At 48.5% G+C, this 20,154-nt stretch overlaps 5 protein-coding genes across 5 annotated transcripts; 3 read left to right on the forward strand and 2 right to left on the reverse strand.

The window, feature by feature from the left end:
- On the reverse strand, positions 1-1,088 carry F5891DRAFT_1177440 (uncharacterized protein; the record flags this gene model as incomplete). Its single annotated transcript, XM_041365788.1, has 6 exons — positions 1-70; positions 91-251; positions 295-354; positions 437-550; positions 759-824; positions 951-1,088. 6 exons carry the CDS (start codon positions 1,086-1,088, stop codon positions 1-3), a joined length of 609 nt encoding a protein of 202 aa, XP_041217002.1.
- Positions 1,089-1,742: 654 nt separating this feature from the next.
- On the forward strand, positions 1,743-5,264 carry F5891DRAFT_966537 (uncharacterized protein; the record flags this gene model as incomplete). Its single annotated transcript, XM_041376236.1, has 10 exons — positions 1,743-1,772; positions 1,834-1,899; positions 1,954-2,126; positions 2,179-2,754; positions 2,869-3,185; positions 3,336-3,469; positions 3,545-3,636; positions 4,004-4,081; positions 4,139-4,600; positions 4,685-5,264. The coding sequence occupies 10 exons, from the start codon at positions 1,743-1,745 to the stop codon at positions 5,262-5,264; spliced, it is 2,508 nt and encodes an 835-aa protein (XP_041217003.1).
- A 3,931-nt stretch (positions 5,265-9,195) lies between these two features.
- F5891DRAFT_1076670 (WD40-repeat-containing domain protein) lies at positions 9,196-11,308 on the forward strand. The gene is made up of 10 exons (XM_041363391.1): positions 9,196-9,361; positions 9,416-9,478; positions 9,535-9,548; positions 9,599-9,762; positions 9,810-9,892; positions 9,959-10,068; positions 10,122-10,285; positions 10,334-10,537; positions 10,597-10,711; positions 10,768-11,308. The coding sequence occupies exons 1-10, from the start codon at positions 9,249-9,251 to the stop codon at positions 11,016-11,018; spliced, it is 1,281 nt and encodes a 426-aa protein (XP_041217004.1). The 5' UTR covers positions 9,196-9,248; the 3' UTR covers positions 11,019-11,308.
- A 3,470-nt stretch (positions 11,309-14,778) lies between these two features.
- Positions 14,779-16,423, forward strand: F5891DRAFT_199484 (uncharacterized protein). The gene is made up of 6 exons (XM_041370883.1): positions 14,779-14,952; positions 15,004-15,101; positions 15,159-15,251; positions 15,306-15,493; positions 15,551-15,947; positions 16,001-16,423. The coding sequence occupies exons 3-6, from the start codon at positions 15,195-15,197 to the stop codon at positions 16,073-16,075; spliced, it is 717 nt and encodes a 238-aa protein (XP_041217005.1). The 5' UTR covers positions 14,779-14,952; positions 15,004-15,101; positions 15,159-15,194; the 3' UTR covers positions 16,076-16,423.
- A 1,185-nt stretch (positions 16,424-17,608) lies between these two features.
- On the reverse strand, positions 17,609-19,010 carry F5891DRAFT_1076695 (uncharacterized protein). The gene is made up of 4 exons (XM_041363392.1): positions 18,800-19,010; positions 18,492-18,733; positions 18,272-18,427; positions 17,609-18,218 (listed from the first exon to the last, which is right to left on the reverse strand). The coding sequence occupies exons 2-4, from the start codon at positions 18,577-18,579 to the stop codon at positions 17,875-17,877; spliced, it is 588 nt and encodes a 195-aa protein (XP_041217006.1). The 5' UTR covers positions 18,580-18,733; positions 18,800-19,010; the 3' UTR covers positions 17,609-17,874.
- Positions 19,011-20,154: the final 1,144 nt, after the last annotated feature.

Raw genomic sequence — 20,154 nt, forward strand, 5'->3', positions numbered from 1 at the left:
TTAGTACTTGATCGTAATGTATGAGCTGGGGGTGGGAGGGGAAGCCTGGCTCGTTGGGATTATGCTGCACCTAGATAATTATAAGCTCACGATAGTGGAGTATCAATGACGAGTAGGTCCGGGCCCCGGGAGTAGTAGTGACATCGAATACATAATTGGGCGAGCAGTGATTGCTCATAGGGCGAGTCAGTCAGCGATGCCATTAATTCGGTGACTTTGGCGTTTATTGGTAGGAGTGCCCGAATGTACGTCTTTGGAGTAACGATAAGCAAACCCAAAAGAAAGGCAACTTACCAGCGGCCGAGCGAAGAGCCTATGCCGTATGTTGATGGTATATGAACTCAGCTGGTCGTACTACTCCACATATGTACGTGTCAGTCGAAGACTGTTTTGGTAGTGAGTTTCCCAAGCGACGATTATTGTAGGAGTGACTTACGAATGGTGGAGCTTGAAGGGTCGCCTGGTTCAGGCCCCGTGGCGAGTGATTGACGTTATGTATATAGGATCGGAGTCCCATAGGAGATATTGGGATGCCCTGACGGTGGCGACGCTGTTTATGAAAGGAGGGACGTTCCCCCACACGTATTAGTTATCGCGGTACATAAAAGAGGGCGGAGATCGTCGGGCGTATGAGGGGAAAGTCCTTTGGTGAGCTGGATATGGCTGAACATTCCAGAATATGAAATGGTACTTGTTCCGCCCGAAAAGAGTGAAGATATGAAAGTGACGATTTGAAGATAGACCATCTGGCTGCTCACGAGTGGTGGAAGAGAAACGTGCGAGAGCGGAGGGGTAGATTCCCCTTTGTCATTCGATGGCCATACCTGGAGAGTGAAGAGAGCAAATGCAAAAGCGACGTGAGAAGTTATTGGGGGAGTAAAAAATGCTAGTGGGACGACGGTGATCAGTGACGGAGTACTGGACGACCATCATATGGATGAGCTTGGTACATGGATGAAATTGACGGCCGAAATAAGAAGGATAGAGGATGGAATATAGGACGGGGGGAATCGGCCGGCGGCAGAGAGTGCTGTGGGAGTGAAGAAGAGAAGACCGGGCACTGTGCGGCACGGTGGGGCTTGGGACATTGAGCGAAATGACCGCGGGATGGCCTCGAGGCAGTCAGTTGGTTGAACGACAGGGGTGCTACCTGGAATGGATGGATGTCTGATGCAAGGCTGTGCAGTATTCGTTTAATTAAGGATCAAGTCGTCCGGGGAACCGGGATTGCAGGGTATAGGGCATTGAGATTGGGTTTGTTGTGGAGGAGATGAAATAGCATCGTGAAGAACATGAGGCGTACTTGTCAGTAACCTAACTTGGTATAAGTTTTGACTTGAGAAGAGAAGTCAACGAAGTTCACCTCCAACGATGTGACTAGTACTTACCATAGAACGGATGACTCGGGTAAAGGCGGTCGTATGCAATTACAATGTTCAATTACTGCAATGCAAATTTATGTTCACTTTCAATTGGCTTACCGGGACACGTTGTCGAGGCACGGATACCCGGTACGATTGGAGGGGTCAAAACAAAAAAAAAATAACAACAATCATAAATTTTTTACGAAATGAAATATTTGATGGGCCTCGTGCTATTAACCGATCTCGTAAGCAAAACAGCCGCATCAGACTTTTACGCCTGGGTTCCCCGTTCCAATCAAAGTCTTCTTATACTCTGATCAAGCACACCGCAACTTAACGTTTACTTGCCTCGTTGTTCCTCTGGACGTTCATCAGTCCATGCCGTCCATAGTCAACCTCAAGTTCAAGGTCATTTCAGCCTTTTTTTAATTCATGAAAGCGCTAACGCTAACGCTATTCCTGTGTATAGGGTAACAAGTCCTTTGTTGCTTTTAGCAACTTGAGCGACACCGAGTCACTCACAAAAACTTGGAAGGTACTTATCTTCATATCTAATCTTGTTTAATATTTTTACTAACCCCTTTCATAGGTATGCACTAAAGTCGCTTCATATCTCGAGCAGGGCCAACGCCTCGAGAATCTTTCTTGGCGACTTTGGCACTTGCAAAACCTAATGGTCGACACCGACAATGCAAAGTCCAAACGCGAATTCAAGAAGTTGTCAAAGAACATGGGTGACAAACTCGACAAAGAGAAGGGCCGGTATGTTTCTTTCATTCCTCCTACAGCCTCTTAAACTAATTCCTTTCCATAGTGCTATTGAATCTCTCGAAGCACCCGACTTCAAAAGAAACGCTTCAACTGACCTCATCCGTCAACGCGCAGTCGAACGCGAACGTTCCCGAGAGGCTTCCCAGAACGCCCGGCCCGGTACCATTAAGCGAATGCAGTTTACATTCAGTATCGACGCTCCCCCCGGCTCATTCCCTGCAACTTCATCTTCATCCTACACCTTCTCTGGCGAAGGCTCCACCCCCACCAAGCCAGACCTCAGGCCTAGCGTTGAGTTCAGAGAGGGTCGCAGGCGCAGGAGAGGTGACGGATCCTCTGTCACTAATCATGCCTCTTCCGACTCCGCATCCAACCAGAACGATATTTCTTCCTCTACCACTAACGACTCATCTTACGAAAAATTTGCCGCCTCGTATGAAAAACTTCACTTCCCTCCCATCTTCAGTACTTCGTTCGGTCCGACTGCTATCCTCTACTCTACCCCCACCCTATCTAACCCCATGAGCTACGGGGAAGGTGTCAGCGGTGGCTGCGCAACTGGTTTTAGCATTTACCGTCCGACTATCGAACTTCCCCTAGACGAACTTTTAGGCGAGGAGTACGATGGCGAAGACGACCAAATGGCTGACGCCCCCATCGAGCAATTAGACGATACGAAGGAGGACGGAAACGAAGAAGGTGACGTCGTCATGCGGTACGACGAATATAGTAGCGGCAACGGTAATAATGTCCCCACCCAACCCGAGGGCGAGTCCCTCCTTGGCGGGTCTGCAGCAGCAGCTTCTGCTGAACAAGACGTTCTCATGAGCGATTCTCGTCAGCAGCAGCAACCTCAACCTTCTACTCCTGATCCGTTTCCGGTCCCGCAAGTTCCTTCTCACTCTCATACTCACGCTCAATCGCACCCGCGTACTCGTGGCAAGGACCGTTCCAGCAAGACGCCCACAAATCGTCCTGTACTAACTGTACAAACGTCTGCCACTAAGAAGACTGGTAAAGCTGGACGGCGTGCTTCTGGGAGCGTGAAGAGTCCCTCGTCTGCTGCTCCCTCAGTATCTGCTCTCAAGCACTCTGCTGCTGCGAGCGCGAAACATACTGCAACTGCGACAGTACCTGCTTCCGCTACCGCAACAAGCCTTAATCCACTTCTCACCCTCGGAGGCGCTGCACCGGGTGGAGGAAAAGCAACACTTACCGCTCCCGGCGGCGTCAAGGCTGAGTGTAGCAATTGCGGCGCTACCCATACCCCGCTATGGCGAAGAGGTTTGAACGACGAATTGAATTGCAACGCTTGCGGTCTGTATTGCAAATTGGTGAGTGTTATTTCATATATATACGTCGTATGGACTTTGCTGAGCGGACGTCTCGTTTCTGTTTCCTTTTGGTAGCATAAACGTCCGCGTCCAAAGTCCATGCGTGCTAGTCATGGAGAAGGACGACGCGGTGGTGCGTCGTCTTTGGCTTCTGCGTTGTCCACGTTGTCCTCGGTTGCAGCGCCACCGCATTCTTCTTCTTCTGCGACGCCGGTCGTGGAGGTGGTGAGTCCCGGTGTGAGTGCGGCAGCTGCAAGTGCAAGTGCTATTGCGAGTGTGAGTCCAAGTGCAGGTATAAACGGGAGTTCAAATATCGCTACCGCAAGTTCAGTCAAAGGTGCTGGTGTAAATTCGAGTTCGAGTGCAGGCCCAAGTGTCACTGCGACTACAACTGTGACTGCCATTGCGACTGCTACTGCGGGCATGGGATTAGGTTCAGGCAGGGGTGAAGTCGTGGAAATCATTGGTAAGTCCGATACCCTTTCAAGTGGACTTTTGGGAGGGGTTATATATTAACTACGTGTCTACAGGCAGCGCCCAATGCTACAACTGTCACACGACTGCAACCCCTTTGTGGAGGAAGGACGATGAAGGCAAGACCGTTTGCAACGCGTAAGTTCTCATTTGTTGTTCCTTCTATATTCGTACCAATCTCTCATATACATGCAGATGCGGCCTCTACTACAAGCTTCACGGCTCTGCTCGTCCCATTAGTATGAAATCCGATATTATTCGGAAGCGCTCTCGACACGACGCTCGTGCACAGCGCTCCTCCCTCACTGAGCCCCCAAGCGCTTCTAACACGCCAGGCACTCCCTCCGAAACTCCTTCTCAAACTCAGACGCCCTCTGCGTCTCCAGGCGTTTCACGCCGCCCTACGCCTTCGCCTTCGCCAATTCTAGCACCAGACAGTACCACTCAGCCTGTTGCCTCGCACAACATGAGTGCGGGGATGGGAGCAGGTGCAGGAATGGTGGGTACGGGTATGGGAGGCAGCAGCGAGTTGATGGGTGCGCTGGGTGACACCTATGCGGTGTATAACCCCTTCCCTGGGCCATACCACCCAGACTATCTTAGCCAAAACTGGGTGCCGCCCAGTATGGCTGGCGTCGGTAGTGGCACAAACGAGGCGTTACCATTTTCTGGAGTCGACAGTATCGACGGGGAAGTGGGTTCTAACGCGTCTTCATCTAACGCGTCTCCAAATACCAATAGTGCCGGTAACATTTCTAATAACAACACCAATCCCACTGCGAACGCCAACTCGAACTCTAATACGACTGGGCGTACTGCCAAGCGCCGTCGTATGAGCACTGACAGCGTGTCAGAGCCGCCTAGCAGCGCGGTTTCTTACTCCTCTTATGGAGGAGACAGTTTCAGAACGGGTTCTGGTGCGACAAGCGCAGGTACTTCCTCGTCTTCGCGACGCAGCAGCATGGACTTCCCATTCTTCAGCCCTTATACCGTATTCCGAGGGAACGGTAACAACGCGTTCTGGCACCACTCTAGCAACGGTGGCGGTGCTGAACGCAGCCCGCAATTCGTGCACCCTCCAATGTTACCTGAAGCTGCTGGAATCTCTGATGGACACGCACATGGGCATGGGCGTGGTGGGCATGGACACGGGATGGATTTCCTGCACCCGCCAATGATGCTTCCGCAGGAGGAAGAGAGTCTTTTCGCGACCTATTTGCATCCCCCGATGATTCTCCCGCAGGAGGGTGAGCAGGTACAGCATGGGTATGAGTATGGACAGGGGGAGTACTACGAGACGGGGAACATGCAGCAGTACTAGACAGTTGGATGTAGCAACATTCTACGTCTTGCGCTCGGTTTGTCTCGGACGTCTTTTTCCTATCCTCTCGTCCATCATCATCTCCTGCATCGACATCGACATCGCATTCCTCATCTGACGCACGACTCTGAACGCACTGACACGATTTCACGCCATTTCACGACAATTTATCCCGTCTTGTCTGTTTCTCCCTTTGCAAATGTAGAGTTCACGCATCGCATGTCTTCTCTTTGCTCGTTGGCCTTGGTGTCATCTTTTTCATCGTCCTTTGCGCAATCTTTTTATCTCGTCATCTCTGTTTACCCATTCTGGCACGCTCGCTCAAGGCATTTGCGCAGCTTAGACTCATAGAGTCATACCAATTTCACGCAATTCATCTCCATTGTGTATCGGTGCTTCTTCTACTGTAATCGACTCTACGCGGGTCTCGTTAGCTCTGTTCATGCCTTGGGATAAGGGTTCACCAGTGAATCCGTTTCATTGTATCACGTACTCCTTCCTTGTACTCCTCCATTTCCTTACGTTCCTTTCTTTTACCCGCTCCATTGTACTTCTTCACCCTCATATCCCTACCCACCATCGTGAATATTGCTACTGCGTATGTCACTCTTCCAAACGCACCAGGTTTCTTTTCCCTCACGTCTATCCGTGTATATTTTGGAAGATGATTCCTCGTCATTTAGCTCAGTCGTTTGTATTCTCATTTACAACATACGTACATAACATCGCGAAGGGCTTCGCGGATCAAGCCCCCCAATGGAGATGGTTATATCTATCTAATGGTTCTCGTTTGAGCGCAGGTTTAAGAGTGAAATGGGCGGTAAACTTGGCAGTCGCCTCTATCGCTGTGTGGAGTTCGTGTTCTAGACGGGCTTATCATCTCAGGTACGCTGGTCCTGTGGTGGTGTTCAAAGTTTCTGTAACAGTGCAATAGCTTGAAGTGGCGAATCAATACGGCACACGTTTATCCTTTCTCATTCCAGGGGTAAACCAAATTCGGAATACACGAGTTGACACGCTAAGACTTGAAATTGAAAAAAAGTATATACGACCAACTGCGCAATGGAGGAACGCCCACGCTTCTGGTTGTGTTCATCACGGAGGTGACGGTCAAACGTCAAACATCGAGCCTCGCAACATGGGATCGGTCCGAGCGATTGGAGATTGGACAAATACAAGTGTTGGTCAACGCTCAGCATTCTCTGCCCCTGTCCAAGTACTAGGCGGGGATCTCAAGAACAAGAATGGCGACATCCCCCGGGGAGAATTTTGATCGTTGGAGTGCCGGTATCATGCGTACCTCACATCTTGTCGTATTGGATGAAGTTGGTAGTCAAGAACATTCTATCTATCTATCCATCAGGGATTTTTCTTTGGAAGTTGGACGAGAAGCGTGAGCCGGGTAAGGACAAGCTGGCTTTTGATTGATCCCGAGCAATAGCACATGATGATCTATTCGATGATGATCGCAGACAAGAAGAAACCTCAAAACCAAGCGACCCCTCCATAGCGACTTCCTCGTAACCGCAGCGAACTGTATTCCAATACATTCGGAGATGGAGAAGATGATGGATGATGGGTTCGGAAAGTTCCTGTTCGTAGAATCCCTGGATAGTCGAGTATTTTACGTCGACAGATGGACATTAATATTGGTTCCATTTTACAGGCCTCAACGACTTGCAGAATTGAGTAATGGTCGAGTGCCTTCTCGCCGAGCACGACCCTGGGACCATTACGCAGAGATCACTAATTTAAAGTTTAGGCCAAGAACGCACAAAGGAAATGAATATCATGCCTCATGTAAACCCGTAAGTATTTGCCGAAAGCAAGGTCCAATCAGACACCACCGTTAACGTCGATCGTATGTTCTTTTCTTTTCTGAATTTCAACGTCTGGTAGCGCCCCAAGACGCCGTTATCAATTTCTTTATTCGCGGCAGGCGTTGAGATCTCTGGGAGGGGAAAGACAAATTGAGAATTTGCAGAGGAGTAGACATATTATCGTACCAGAAATGCGATCACCTTCTTTGAGGTTATAGATAACTGAAATGAAAGACCAGATCGGAGCTCGAGACATTCACGTGCGATGAATATGTGCGAAGGGGGAGAAGAAGTGTAGGCATGCATTGGTATTTTCAACGAGGCGGCATTAGTATTTTGAATTTTCAGTGTCAAGTGACAGCTGCGATGTCTGGATGAAAGGATGAAGAGATCTAGGTCCGTTCGTAGTGGTATTGACATCGCGTCGAGCGTAGAAGTTACGAATAAAATTCTGTAAGACTTTGAACAAATCGAGGAGTATTCCAAGCTGCTGGTCCGCAGCTCTTTTCTGCCGCAACAGATCACTACCAAGCAATCCGATAGAAAGATCAGTTAAGCTCTTTCCAGGCATCAAGTTCGCCTTTACTAGTCCGACCTGGAGAGAGCGATAACAGCGCCGATATTGATCTGCGATTGATGTATCAAGATTCGGATTTCCTCCATGGCACAATGAGCTGCTCCTTGCGATCCTGATAAAAACTAACCATGCAACCATGTGCTAAGATCAGGGCTTTCCTTGGATACGCGGGACAAGGCTCTCGCTGTGCCTGAAAGAAAACCGAAGAGGTGAAGATCAAACACGGACCGAGCACTTGAGGATCTTTGGTCGCCGAAGCACAAGGGTCCGAGAGCCGTACAGGAAGACCGGGTAAGAATACCGACGCTATTGCAATAGATATCATTGTAGTCATTCGATATGTTGTCTCTTACCGAACCATCAAAATGCTCGCGTCTCGCCGCTCGCGCTAAGCGGACGGTAATTGCAGAACCAATACTGGTTCAATTCTTTTCTGAAATGGCTTCTGAGTTGCCGTCATCAATTTCCGCTGTCTATCATTACAAGCGTGGATATCACTGGGGAGAGGAAATACATATCGAGAAGGTGCAGAAGCCAGAGTAGAGTATTCTCGTGCCAGAGATGTGACTACCTTCTCCGAGGTAGATAACTAAAATGAAATCGGAGCTCAAGATAATCACGTGCATACATTTCAAATTTCAAGGACGCGGTGGGTGATGAGATGGGGGTCCGTTTGCAGTCGACAGTGTGCCCCGCCAGTACTAGGATAAGCACGAAGTAGTTAATCGCATTCACAAGGCTCTGGTGTCTTTTTGTAACACCAGAGAAAGTTGAACCAATCGAAGAGTAAGTATCGCAAGCTACTGATTCACGAGTCAGCCTTGCATGGGCAGTGCGCTCGAAAGATTGGGCACTTCACTTACAGCGTTTTGAAGCGTTAACAAGTCCTCTAGTACTTCAATCTCAACCTGGCCTAGGATGATCAGGGCAGCACCGATGGATCTGCGGTCGATGGATCGAGATTGACACTATAATGTCCTGTTCCTTCCGATCCTTGAGGACATGTGTCACAGGTATCAGCATGTTTCTTGGATGTTGGACGTCGTCTATACCCAAAATAAGAATTGGCTGCAAGTCAGTAGTGAGTCGGGATCAAAGTACATAGATATATAGAAGAAGACTCAAATAATGCTAGTTCGCCTTCACAGCCTGATGGTGGAAAGACGATCATTCCTCCTGCGAGTTCGCTTGAGTCGATTGGCCATCATCGTAGGTGTGTAAGGATGAGGGATGATGTCAACTTCGTCGCTCATACACACTGTCAGCAGTGCCTCGACTCGATGGCGCAGGGCTTAGCATGGATGGTGAACATCAGTCTTCACCTAGGATAGCACTAGTTGTAATTTCTGACATCCGTGATGGATCATAGCATGGACCATATGTGTGGAGCAATTCGAACGTCATCCAATTGCTTGAGCCATTGATTTGACGGCAATAATCAAGTTGACATTCGTGCTGGACAGCGCAAGTCACGAGCTGCTATGTAGTTGGAGCAAAGTTGAGGCGATACAATTATGTAACGTTGCCAACCTTACAAGGCAAACCCCATGACTTACTACTAGTACTAGTCGCGGCTCAGCAAATGAAATGGAGTGGAAACCTGCTCAGTTTGACGTCTCTTACCCTCCAGATCTTGTCCAAACAAAAAATCTGGACGTGGATCCTGATTTTGCAGACAACTTCGCTCGTTGTGCCAGGTGGTACGCCTTTCCGTCAACCACTTTGAGCACCATTCAAATATCGAAACACTGAAGGTGTGCAGATGGATCCAGCTTCCTCGTCCAGTGCGAAAACAGGTCGTTTCAGCTCTTCAATATGTAAGCATCGTTATTTTTCCAAGTCATCTACAATCTCAGATATAGAAATTCTCAAGTCCAGACGTTCAAAGTCAGTCGTGTTGTACATGATTTAGCCTTTTCACCCAAACAACCCTGAAGGCACACAGCTCTCCGCTCACCATAAGCGTACGTTCTCGCAGTCCTCAGCGGTTGTTAATTTTGCTTGGTATCCTGGAGCATCATCCAATAACGCTCCAGCTTACTGTTTCGTCGCTTCTGTGCGTGATTGTCCAGTGAAGCTTCTGGATGCTTCAGATGGAAGGGTAGTGTTCATATACATTTTCGTCAGACTGTTGATTGACCTTGCCAGCTGAGGGCCTCATACCCGATCATCGATCATCGCGAGAGGTTCATCGCTCCTCATAGTCTCGCATTCAACTTGACAGCTGACAAGTGAGCCTGCCATTTAAGTTCCATTTGTATTTGATAGTAATCACCATGTGCATCACGCACACCCAGACTATACTGTGGTTTCGAAGATGCTATCGAGATCTTCGACATACAACAACCTGGAGAGGGCGATCGGCTCCCAACCACGCCTTCCAAGAAAAGCAAGGATGGCCTCAAAGGTAGGATGCGATGTTTACTACTCGTATAGATTTTGATCTGATTTTCGAGTCAGGCATCATATCTAGCATAGCTTTCTCCTCTTCTTATGACTATTACGCGATCGGCAGCCTAACGCCTTCCTCACAAGCGATGGATAATATTGCATTGTATTCGGAGTCAAATCAAGCAGCTATAATGCCTGTAGGAGGCGCATATTCTCATTCCGGAGTCACGCAGGCATGTCGCCTTAAGAATTAGTAGTAAAGCTGATCTTATTCCTCGCAGCTAAAGTTCAACCCCACAAAACCGCACCTTCTATATGCTGCATTTCGTCGACACGATGCTATATATGCATGGGATCTTCGCAGTGATACATCTGTACCTGTAAAAGTCTTCAAGACAGCCCCTGGTCCTCGCAAAACCCGGACTAATCAAAAAATAGAATTCGACATAGATTACGCTGGAAGATGGTTAAGCGTCGGTGATCAGGTACTTCGATTTCTCAGGTATCTGTCATTCAGGCTTTCTGGCTAACAACCTGGTTGTAGGATGGATGTGTTTCGATGTTTGACCTTGAAGATTCGGACGAACTGGGTTCTGAACAGTCGCCAGTGATTTCGTCACAGAACATCGCCCCAAAGACGACTTTCAACGCACACGGAGGCAAGTATATCAAATATCCTTCTTCATCCCTTTATAACTAATGTTTGCGACCGAAGATGTAGTTGGCTGCGTGACATTTCATCCCCTACGTTCTAATCTCTTGTCAATATCGGGCTCACGCCATTTTGATGAGGATATGAGGGAGGGTGATTCTAATAGCTCCGACGAGGATTCAACAGACCAGGAGTCGGATTCTGAGAGCCAGAATATTATCGCAGTGTCAACGTGCCGACCACTTCCATATGTCAAGGACTCTTCTTTGAAGCTGTGGTCATTCGAACCCACGCGGACTGTACAACACGCTTGATCGATCCTTGTTTCGAGGCGCGCGAATACCATTGGACTGGTTTATAGCTCAGTCCAGGTCGTCCGCCGAACAAAGGCGAGATTTCGGTCGGCTTCTGCTTTTTCCAACAGTTGTAAACGATGTCAAAGACATTAATGTAAGAACTTATCGCACCCACTGTACAACACATGTATTCTGACTGGTCTAGAGGAATTATGAATCATGACATGCATTGTTACACAAGGTCTTTTGTACCACGCAGTGATCTTGACGCGATCGCTTGGTGGAGACAGCAGAATGCTAATTTCTATGTCTATTTCGACCTCGAGCTATTCATAACAGTAGTATATCTTGTAGCGATAGAATGTCATAAACATATGATAATTGTTATTTCAAGGAATAGCTAGGTTTGTGTCGCAAGTTTATCGTGTAGATTCTATGCCTGCTGCATCAAGGAAACGTACAAACATTTTTATCGGTCACTCCTTGGCCTGGTCTGTCCTTGTCACTTCGATTGAGATCCTAGATGCCAGTGCCCTTGAGGCTCGTAGCAACCAAACTTTCCCGCTGCAAATTGGCAATCCAGCCGAATCACCCAAAGGAGGTATGATGAATTTGCGAGATCTAAGAGGTGATTGAGATCGGAAAAATTTGTGGCGAGTGAATTGCTGCAAGTGATTTTGATAAGCAAGGGCGCAACGTTGTCCTTATCACGAAGTGATGCGATTGCACATCCGGATGCTCCGAAGTCTCTTGCAAATGGTGCAGCAGGGGTCTACGGGCAGGGACTACACATTCAGGGTCTCCACGGCGGTTTCCACAGCTGTCAGCATGCAGACAAAATTCCACGATGTTCATACCTTAGCATCACTATCATTGTACCTTGCTTGCCTTACTCTATGTCCGCTGTCCCCTGCTCCAACGACACGCCGTAAAGGCTCACTCGCATCCTGGATGCATCATGGCGCGAGCCATGAAATAGGTCAAATCACAGAGCGGGTCAAAGTCAGCAAATTACGTCTTGGTAAAACACACCAATTGATGGTGCAGCGGCTGAAGAACTGTTGACAGAGTTTGGGACATGGCATCGTGTTGATACTCCGAGCTCGAACCATGCTGATTCAAGTCGTTCCCCACTGTTTACAGTATGTGAATGTGTCGATCCTTGTTCGAGCAAGAGCCATGCTGATCCAAGTCGTTGTCCATCGTTCGCAGAGAGTAAGTGTGTCAATCCTCGTTCGAGCAAGAGCCATGCTGATCCAAGTTGTTTCCTGGTGTTCGCAGTATGTAAGTGTGTCGGTCCTCGTTCGAGGTGAAGCCATGCTGATCCAAGTCTCAAGTTGCCCACCGTTCGCAGGAAGTGAGTGTGTCGATCCTGGTTCGAGCAAGAGTCATGCTGATCTAAGTCTTTGCCCACTGATCGCAGTCCATCAGTGTATTGACCCTCTTTCAAGCTGTAGCCATGCTGATCCAAGTCTTTGCCCACCGTTCGCAGTCTGTGAGTGCACCAATCCTCATTCGAGTTCGAGCCATGCTGATCCAAGTCACTGCCCACCGTTCACAGGAAGTGAGTGTGTCGATCCTGATCCAAATCATTGCCCACCGTTCGCAGGGTATGAGTGTGTCAATCCTCGTTCGAGTCAAACAAACAATGCTGATCAATGTCGTTGCCCCCCATTCGCAAACTGTGAGTGTGTCGATCCTCATCCAAACTCGAGCCACACTGATCCAAGTCATTGCTCACTGTTTGCAGCCCTTGATTATGTTGATCCCTCATCAAGCTCGAGCCTTCCTGAATCAAGTCATCGCCCCCGTCCGTTGATAGGACGTGAGCGCATTGCTCTTTTGCTGAGTTTAAGTATTCCCGATCAAAGAAATTGATGATCTATTTGCAGGAGATCAGAGCATTGAACCTCTATCGACCTTGAGCGACCGACCGAAGAAATCGTCGATCCGTTGACAGCTTGTGAGTATAATCATCCTCTGTTCGACCTGCATGTACCGCGTAGGTGGTAGTGCTTTATGTCGCACTTCTTCATATCGCATAGCCGGAGTAAGAGATTGTTGGGATGCATGATGTTTCGACTGCGTAGGAGACCAACGATAGACACAGCAGGAGGCGATGGACTCAAAGGGGGCCAATGACGAGTGATCCGTCACATTTCGCCGGGTTGCCCTCTACGAAAATGCGTCCTTGTCACACCACGTCGCACAGCTAGGCCAGCAGTTTACTCGGGCTATCGACATCCTTGACCTCTCTTGGTATTCGGCATTCCCGTCAGCCTCGTCCTGACAAAGGCCAAAGTGCTCGTATGAAATTTGAACCGAAAAATGCTTGCTTTTTGCCCGGTACTGGTGGTAGTACCGTTTGCCATGATTTGGATACACTCATGGAGGTAGTAGCTTGAAGAAAGGGGTATGCTTAGAAGCGGTTCCAGTTGGAGACCACCGAGGAGCAAAGAATCAAATGACTATTTCCGCACTGCCTAGAGGAGAACTCTCATTCTGAGGTAGGTTCCTGAGGGACACCTCGATGCTATAGTCCACAGTAGTACGAGAAGGATCGTCTATGATATGCGTCTCTGAACCGCAGCATCAAGTCACGGTTAACGCGTCATAATCCTGGACGAAACTTACTCTGAAGGCGCTGTCCACGATGTCTTTTCACGCGCAACAAATGGGAAAGTCAATAGACGTTTAGTGCCAACCAAGGACGTCTGCACTGCCGCAGGCCGTGGCGACGGTGGCGTGGTAGTACTCGTCAGCTTTCTCACATATATCAAGCTGACTAATGACACTAGCACTATCTAAATGAGGTATGTCCTGTAGTTTGAAACCGTATTATATCTCTTTCAAACTTCGACTTGAGGAGCAAGAGCAGCGAGCCAAAAGTACTGTTTTATTTGTCTGTATCTCGCCTTTGTCCTTGAATCCGACATAGGTGTGTCTTATGCCCTCGTCCTCCCGCTGTACACTAGAGTTATCCAACTAAAGCCCTTCAGACGAGTCGAGTTTCAAAGTCATCGGCATTCGTTTGCGCCCGGCTCTTCTTCATCTTCTGTTTATATCTCGTATTTCTTCGTCAGCGTGGATCCTCCTAGTTGCAACTTTTTCTTTTGGCAACATATGATTCAAACAGCGCTATGTTACGCTCCTTATGGTTAGGACCATGTAGTCCACTCTTTCCCCTCTCCCTCTCCCTCCACCAGAACACCTTCCAGGCCCCTCTTAGGAGACTTTTGCCCCGCTTTTTACCATTCGTGCATGTATCATGAACTGAAATCGAATATGTCAGACCAGAGACTAATTGTCTTGGGGCGTGTGCATGAGGTGCAGGAGCTATAAAGTGTCAGTTTTGTCAATGTCACCAGAAGTGATATAAAGCTTAAGGGCGACCCCCGGTGAAGTTCTGCTCCTTCGTGTGCTCCCAGACTGACGATTCCCCGTGTAGTTCCTCCATGCATAGTGTACATACCGGTACAAAGTCTCTCGCGAGCACCCACAAAACTGTATCATACCACCCTGTACCAACACCCTTTCCAACTCGTTTACACGGAATCGCCCATGCTTCTCATTGGTTTTAGTCCGGGCGTGCCATGGAGTTTGCTAGCTGCCTTGTTTAGAATTGCCACCTTAAAGGTCCGACCGGATGTTGGAGTACCAACAAAATGCTCACGACAGTCTCAAAACGAACGATTCCCGTTTCTGAAAGGGGCACGTGTGTCTGATCCTCCCCGTCGACTGTATCTCATTGTTTGAATGGTTGGGATGCTGAAGTGGACATTCATCACAAGTACTTCCTGGGTAGAACGGGGAAGATGTGAATGCCATCTGCGTTACCCCCACATGGTGTGAACATTCGAATGGTCGAACGTGAGCTGGAATTGCTGTACCACGTCTAATGGATAAAGTCGAGTTTGATTTGGAGGAGCTGAAGGCTAGCTAATCGTCAGGTGTGAGTGACCCTTACTTCGGTGTTTAGAGTGGAGGCTCAACACATTCTCAGAAACAAGCCTGATCATGAACGTCAGTTTCTTTTGATGTCAAATACTCGGGCATTACTCCATTCGTTGGCCTGCAACCTCGGTCCTCTACGGAAATTCGGTAATGCTCCCTCGTTTGAACTCCATCGTTCCCAAGTTCATACAACGCTTTTCAAAGAGATCATAATGGATATGACCATTTTACTGATTCAATATGGTGTTTTTGCGAAACTATACCACAGGAGAAGCCAGATCGTGTTTCATTGCTCCTGTACGCATCCTTCCTCTAACTGCTCGGAGCGCTGAATATTTAAATATCCATCAGATCTTTAATCGCGTGGTGACCCAGTTTGGTAGTTCTGTCCAGAACAGTTCAGAGTCCATGAACGGCATTACAACAAGACGCAGGATTGTATATCATTTTGGGACATCTGGCGCCCTACGGCCGTTTACGTGGAGGCCAAACTGCAAATCGGAAGTGATGAAGATCGTTTGCCCTAGTGATCGTGGAATGTGACGGTCAGGCATTCCTTTAACATAGGAGTTCTCATTATGTTGTCGAACCCACAGCTTGCGACTGGAGCAACATGCAAGTCAATATTTTTATGTCGATCTACAGCATGCTCTGCGACAGAAGCAGTTCTTCATTTTTGATGGCGGTACCAAGCCATACAAGTTATCGATGGGTGCTGTTCGAGGAAGTCGCTTCCGTGTAGCGGGAGGATTTGCACTTGATGGTTTCTCGTCAAAACTCACTGTGCGTCCTTTCATCCATGGCCTATGCCCGATATGCGAGACTATGTTCAACTTGCCGTTATTCGCATACATCACGAGCTTGAAGGTGTTTCATTATCAATCGTCGCCTGCATCCAGAGATTGGAAAAGGAAGAGTTTAGATGGCTGCGACTCGAATCAAGCGCCCAAGTTGACTGAGGCGTTGGAAAAGTCCCAGGCTGCGGAGATCCAGGTATAATTTTGGTCAGATTTTTTGATTTTCCCTACAAGCTGACCTATCAATAGTGCAGAAGCGGTACCGATTGTGTCGACACACTTCTGATTGATACCTGGGATGACGGCGAGGTTACGGAAGTGTAACGTTCATGGCCCTTTGCGGTAGCTGAAAATGCCTTCAACGGTTGAGCTCGAATTACTGAATCGTTCTTCCGAGCTGGGTAAGCTACGATGCAAATGCATCGTTGGCACGACTACTATCAAAATAGCGTCACGACTGAATTGCATGAGTCTGAGACTCGTCATGCTCACGTCCCGGCGCCATTGTTGACAAGCAGTCAGGGTATTCTGACAGAGGCTGCAGCATATAACGGCAGGTTCCATGTGTATCGCGTTAATATTGATCGTGTTGAGTGAATTTCGCCATTCCCCGAACTTCACACCGCCTCGACCCCAGACCACATGCAGCTCACCCATCACGCGTCATCTTGGCCATGTATATAAGGCTTAGTTGGCTCCCAAGTCCAATATTGCCATTTTATCGGTGCTTTAAGTTCAGGAATCAAGAGTCTCTTTGCTCTTGCCAGCTTTGCCTCAAGCCAACCTCGAGCTTCAAAACTTCAGATAGGTCATAAATGTTGCCGTGTAGTATCTCACAAAGCGTCATATAGAAGACGAAATACAAATCTGCGTTATGTCACATCCGAGTCGGTCGGCAACACAGAGATAACCGTGACGAACCTCGCTCTAGGCGGTCCATGGCCAGGCCTGTTTAGGGTCAAAGAGCGAAACTGTCGTTGGTCATGTCAAGGGTAAAATGCTCGACGCAAGGGGTATAGACTGGTAAACGTCAAGGATTTTCCCCTTGCGGCCCCATTATATGACGCGCAGCTGTCCTCCATTGTCAAAAGCTAATCTGCCACCTTGTATTTAGTCTCAGGGGATACTACACTATACTTTCGGATTCCATGACTACACCAAGCATCCCCTTCGAGGTCACACCTGCACGGTGCAAGGTACGTCAATCGACTTTATACTGACTTTATCCTCACAAAGTGCAGGACACGCGCCAGCTACATGGCTTTGACTTCCCTACCACGCTCCCGGATGTGTCTTATCCTACGGTTCCCACCCATTCGCAGAAACCAAGACCGCTTTTGTTCTGGTTTGGTTATCCCATCGACTTTGGGAAGCTCGAAGCCTTCGTGAAAGAACAGAGCCCTCTCTACCCTGATCTCTCTCACGATCGCACTCGCAGCGAGGGGATCGATCACGCTTGGAATCGCATCTTCATTATCGGCGTCATCCGCAAGATCTTCGGGGAGTCGACCCGACTGACGCCCGTGTATGGCCGCAAGGAGGGAAAGCCGATTATAGTGATGTCTTTCTACTGCAACTTTGACCCAGGGAGAGTGGTGCATGAGAATGAGAAAGCGTTTGCGCTTAAGTTTACTAGTTTGGAGGGGGAACCGAGATGGTATCTTGACTGGCGCCGCAACCCAGTTCCTGATACCCCGGATGTCTAGGTGCGTCGAGTGGACCATTAACCTTGCCGACGGTTGACTTTACTTTGCGTGTATTTTACCCAGAAACCCACTATATGATGTGTGTCTCACGTTCGCCGTGAATGACAGTAGATTCCAGGCTAGGTACTAGTGTGTATGTATGATAAGAGTTGGTCACAATGAATTTGATGTATTTTGAGATAACGTGCTACTGCGCCAATAACTTATATGTGCATTGCATTTTTGTTGCGCGATATCAGTCAATAGGGTGTATGATCTCAACAATTAGAAAGTCGATCACTACAAGAATAGGATAGTGTGAACTGTGAAGTGCAAATCTCGAAGGAATGTATTTATGTAAATGAAATGTCCGGTCGATTGCCTACAATAATGACCACCCATAAAAAAGGGAATAATCCATAATGAAGCGAGAAGAAATTAGTAGAGTATCATGACGCCCCCAATCAAGGCAGCTCCCACAGCCACACTAATGGCTGTGATCTGGTTCCTGATGCCGGACCATCCCGGGTGTGGAACGCCATTCGTGGAAGGCCCGAATGTCTGCGCAAAATGAGAGAGAGGGTTAGGTACCCCACTAACGGTCACTGTTGGGGCTGAAGCGGGGCTTGGGTTGCTCCCTGTGGCATTGGCGTCCACAACTGAGAAACGGGAGGAAACGGAATAGGTAACGCCAGCGGTGGAGTTGATACAAATAAGAAAATAGTCGTCGCCTGCTGGTACGTCTTGAAGAACAACATTGAGGCTACTCATAGTAACCGGCACTGTTTAAAACGGTCAAAGTTGCCCTGGGTAGAACTAGTATGAAAAAGCTTACGTTCTTTTGCTACAAAATAGATACCCCCTCGACTAAGCCGGGTTATCTCAATATCGAATGTGTCAAAGCCATCCTGCAAGCCAAGCGTCCATGAGACCGGATAAGGAGAGCCGTTTTTCCAGGATGTAGATGATCCAGGCTGGTTCACTATAAAATCTGACGCCCAGTCCGGTTTTCTGTGAGTCCCGATCGCGGTGACGAGAAGCCTGGCAACACTCACATGCGTCAACCGAGATGAGTGATGAGAGCAATAACACTAAAATGAATGCAACAGATTGCCAAGAGCGAAGGAAACCTGAGAGAAGCATCGGTTTTGATTGTAGCTGACGGCGGGTGGACGAACTGGGCGAGGTACTGAACGAGTGCGGTAAGAGTGCGGAGTAGCGAGCACAGAAGATCGACAGAAGGGGTTATCCGTATGCTTGGTGTTGGCCTCGTGTCACAATTATTAATAGTCACGCACTGGATCGACCACAATTAGGAGCATAACTACGCCTAGATAAGAATCTCTTGATTAGACCTACGAGCCTGTGTCAGTTTAGCGAGTCCAGGATTTGCTCAGAGCATGTTGCACATCGGCCAGTTTCAAAGAGCGATGCGGCGACACACTCGGCACTGCGATGCTCAACTAAAGCGATTGGCGACCACCATCCCCATCAACTGGCATGTGAGTTCGCATCAAGTGGGAGGCCTGGAGCTAGTCCGACTGGACTGTCACATATACGGGGATCAGGGGCTTATCGTCTCCCACGGTGATATCAGCTGCATACCATCGCAATATTGGCACTCTGCCACCTGCACTCACTCTTTACCAAACCCCTTGTTTGGCAGATATCCGGTTCGCCATCTTTCATCATCTCTGTTGCCACCTTCAAATCCTTTGTTTCGTTATCCTCAGGGACATGGCGCTGCGAGCCTGGTGGGCGGTGTTAGTGTTGCACAATAATTCGGCTTCAGGCGCTACAAATTCCAGAACGAGCTTCCTAGCGACGTACCCTGCTTCTCCACTCATCAAGAAGGCTGCAGTTAAAAGTGAGTCTGAATAGCCCTGATTCACCCAAATTCACGTACAATTCTTCAAATTTACGGTAATCGACACTGGTGAATCTGGGCGCATTGTGAATTTACATCGTGAATGTCAGACCATCCGAAACTTTTCGTCCACTAATCTTAATTTGTTGTAGACACCAGCATACCAGTGCGCAGGCACCAGCATGAACTTTGAAGTTACATGCAGTATCTTGGAAGGTACTATCTCGAGCCGTTGATCGCGGTCCGATGACCTCGCGATACGTGAGGATCACAGAAGCATTGGCCCTGCGTGCAGGTCGGTGTACCTACTTTTGTTCCTTGATGTGTCGCATGGTCTGGATCGCACTTTGTGCCTACAATCGACAACCGAACGTTCCTGCAGCTCCGGCGCTTTGCCATGAGCTGCTGCCCTGGCGTAAATCTCAGTGCCATTCATTGCGTCCTGCTTACGCCTTGTGGCTGGCCCATCTGAGTTTCCGCTAACTGACTCTGACACTCGCTTTATCACTCCACCGGCTCCACCCGCGTAATTTCGATAAGCCTCCCTCTATAAATTCTCCCATACCATCTCATACTTCTTGTGTATCACCATTCACTTTCAAAGTGCTCCCTCATGGCTTGCATAGTTGAACATGCACGCGCGTTTTGAATCGAGACTAGAACTCAGCTTGATCCCTTCCTACATCATCAAAGGCCAAGGGGCGAGGTGGATTACGGCCGTACGATTTTTATACGGAGCATAAGATACTACAATCCATGGGAAAATTGAAGGGTGAATTTTCATGTATGAACACGCACCTATAGAGAAATCGATGGGATTGGATGATAAATCGATAGCACATCGCGAAGTC

The sequence above is a fragment of the Suillus fuscotomentosus genome, assembly GCF_016647785.1.
Source record: "Suillus fuscotomentosus strain FC203 chromosome Unknown F5891scaffold_190, whole genome shotgun sequence".
NCBI classification, from domain to species: domain Eukaryota; kingdom Fungi; phylum Basidiomycota; class Agaricomycetes; order Boletales; family Suillaceae; genus Suillus; species Suillus fuscotomentosus.

Coding starts and splice junctions, on each gene's coding strand:
- F5891DRAFT_1076670 (XM_041363391.1), top strand. CDS start 9,249: ATGGAGTGGAAACCTGCTCAGTTTGACGTCTCTTACCCTCCAGATCTT. Junction 9,362..9,415: donor TTCGCTCGTTGTGCCAGGTG/GTACGCCTTTCC, acceptor GAAACACTGAAG/GTGTGCAGATGGATCCAGCT. Junction 10,712..10,767: donor GACTTTCAACGCACACGGAG/GCAAGTATATCA, acceptor TTGCGACCGAAG/ATGTAGTTGGCTGCGTGACA.
- F5891DRAFT_199484 (XM_041370883.1), top strand. CDS start 15,195: ATGGTGTTTTTGCGAAACTATACCACAGGAGAAGCCAGATCGTGTTTC. Junction 15,252..15,305: donor GATCGTGTTTCATTGCTCCT/GTACGCATCCTT, acceptor AATATCCATCAG/ATCTTTAATCGCGTGGTGAC. Junction 15,494..15,550: donor TGCCCTAGTGATCGTGGAAT/GTGACGGTCAGG, acceptor TCGAACCCACAG/CTTGCGACTGGAGCAACATG.
- F5891DRAFT_1076695 (XM_041363392.1), bottom strand. CDS start 18,579: ATGCTTCTCTCAGGTTTCCTTCGCTCTTGGCAATCTGTTGCATTCATT. Junction 18,428..18,491: donor ACTCATCTCGGTTGACGCAT/GTGAGTGTTGCC, acceptor ACTGGGCGTCAG/ATTTTATAGTGAACCAGCCT. Junction 18,219..18,271: donor CTATTTTGTAGCAAAAGAAC/GTAAGCTTTTTC, acceptor CGTTTTAAACAG/TGCCGGTTACTATGAGTAGC.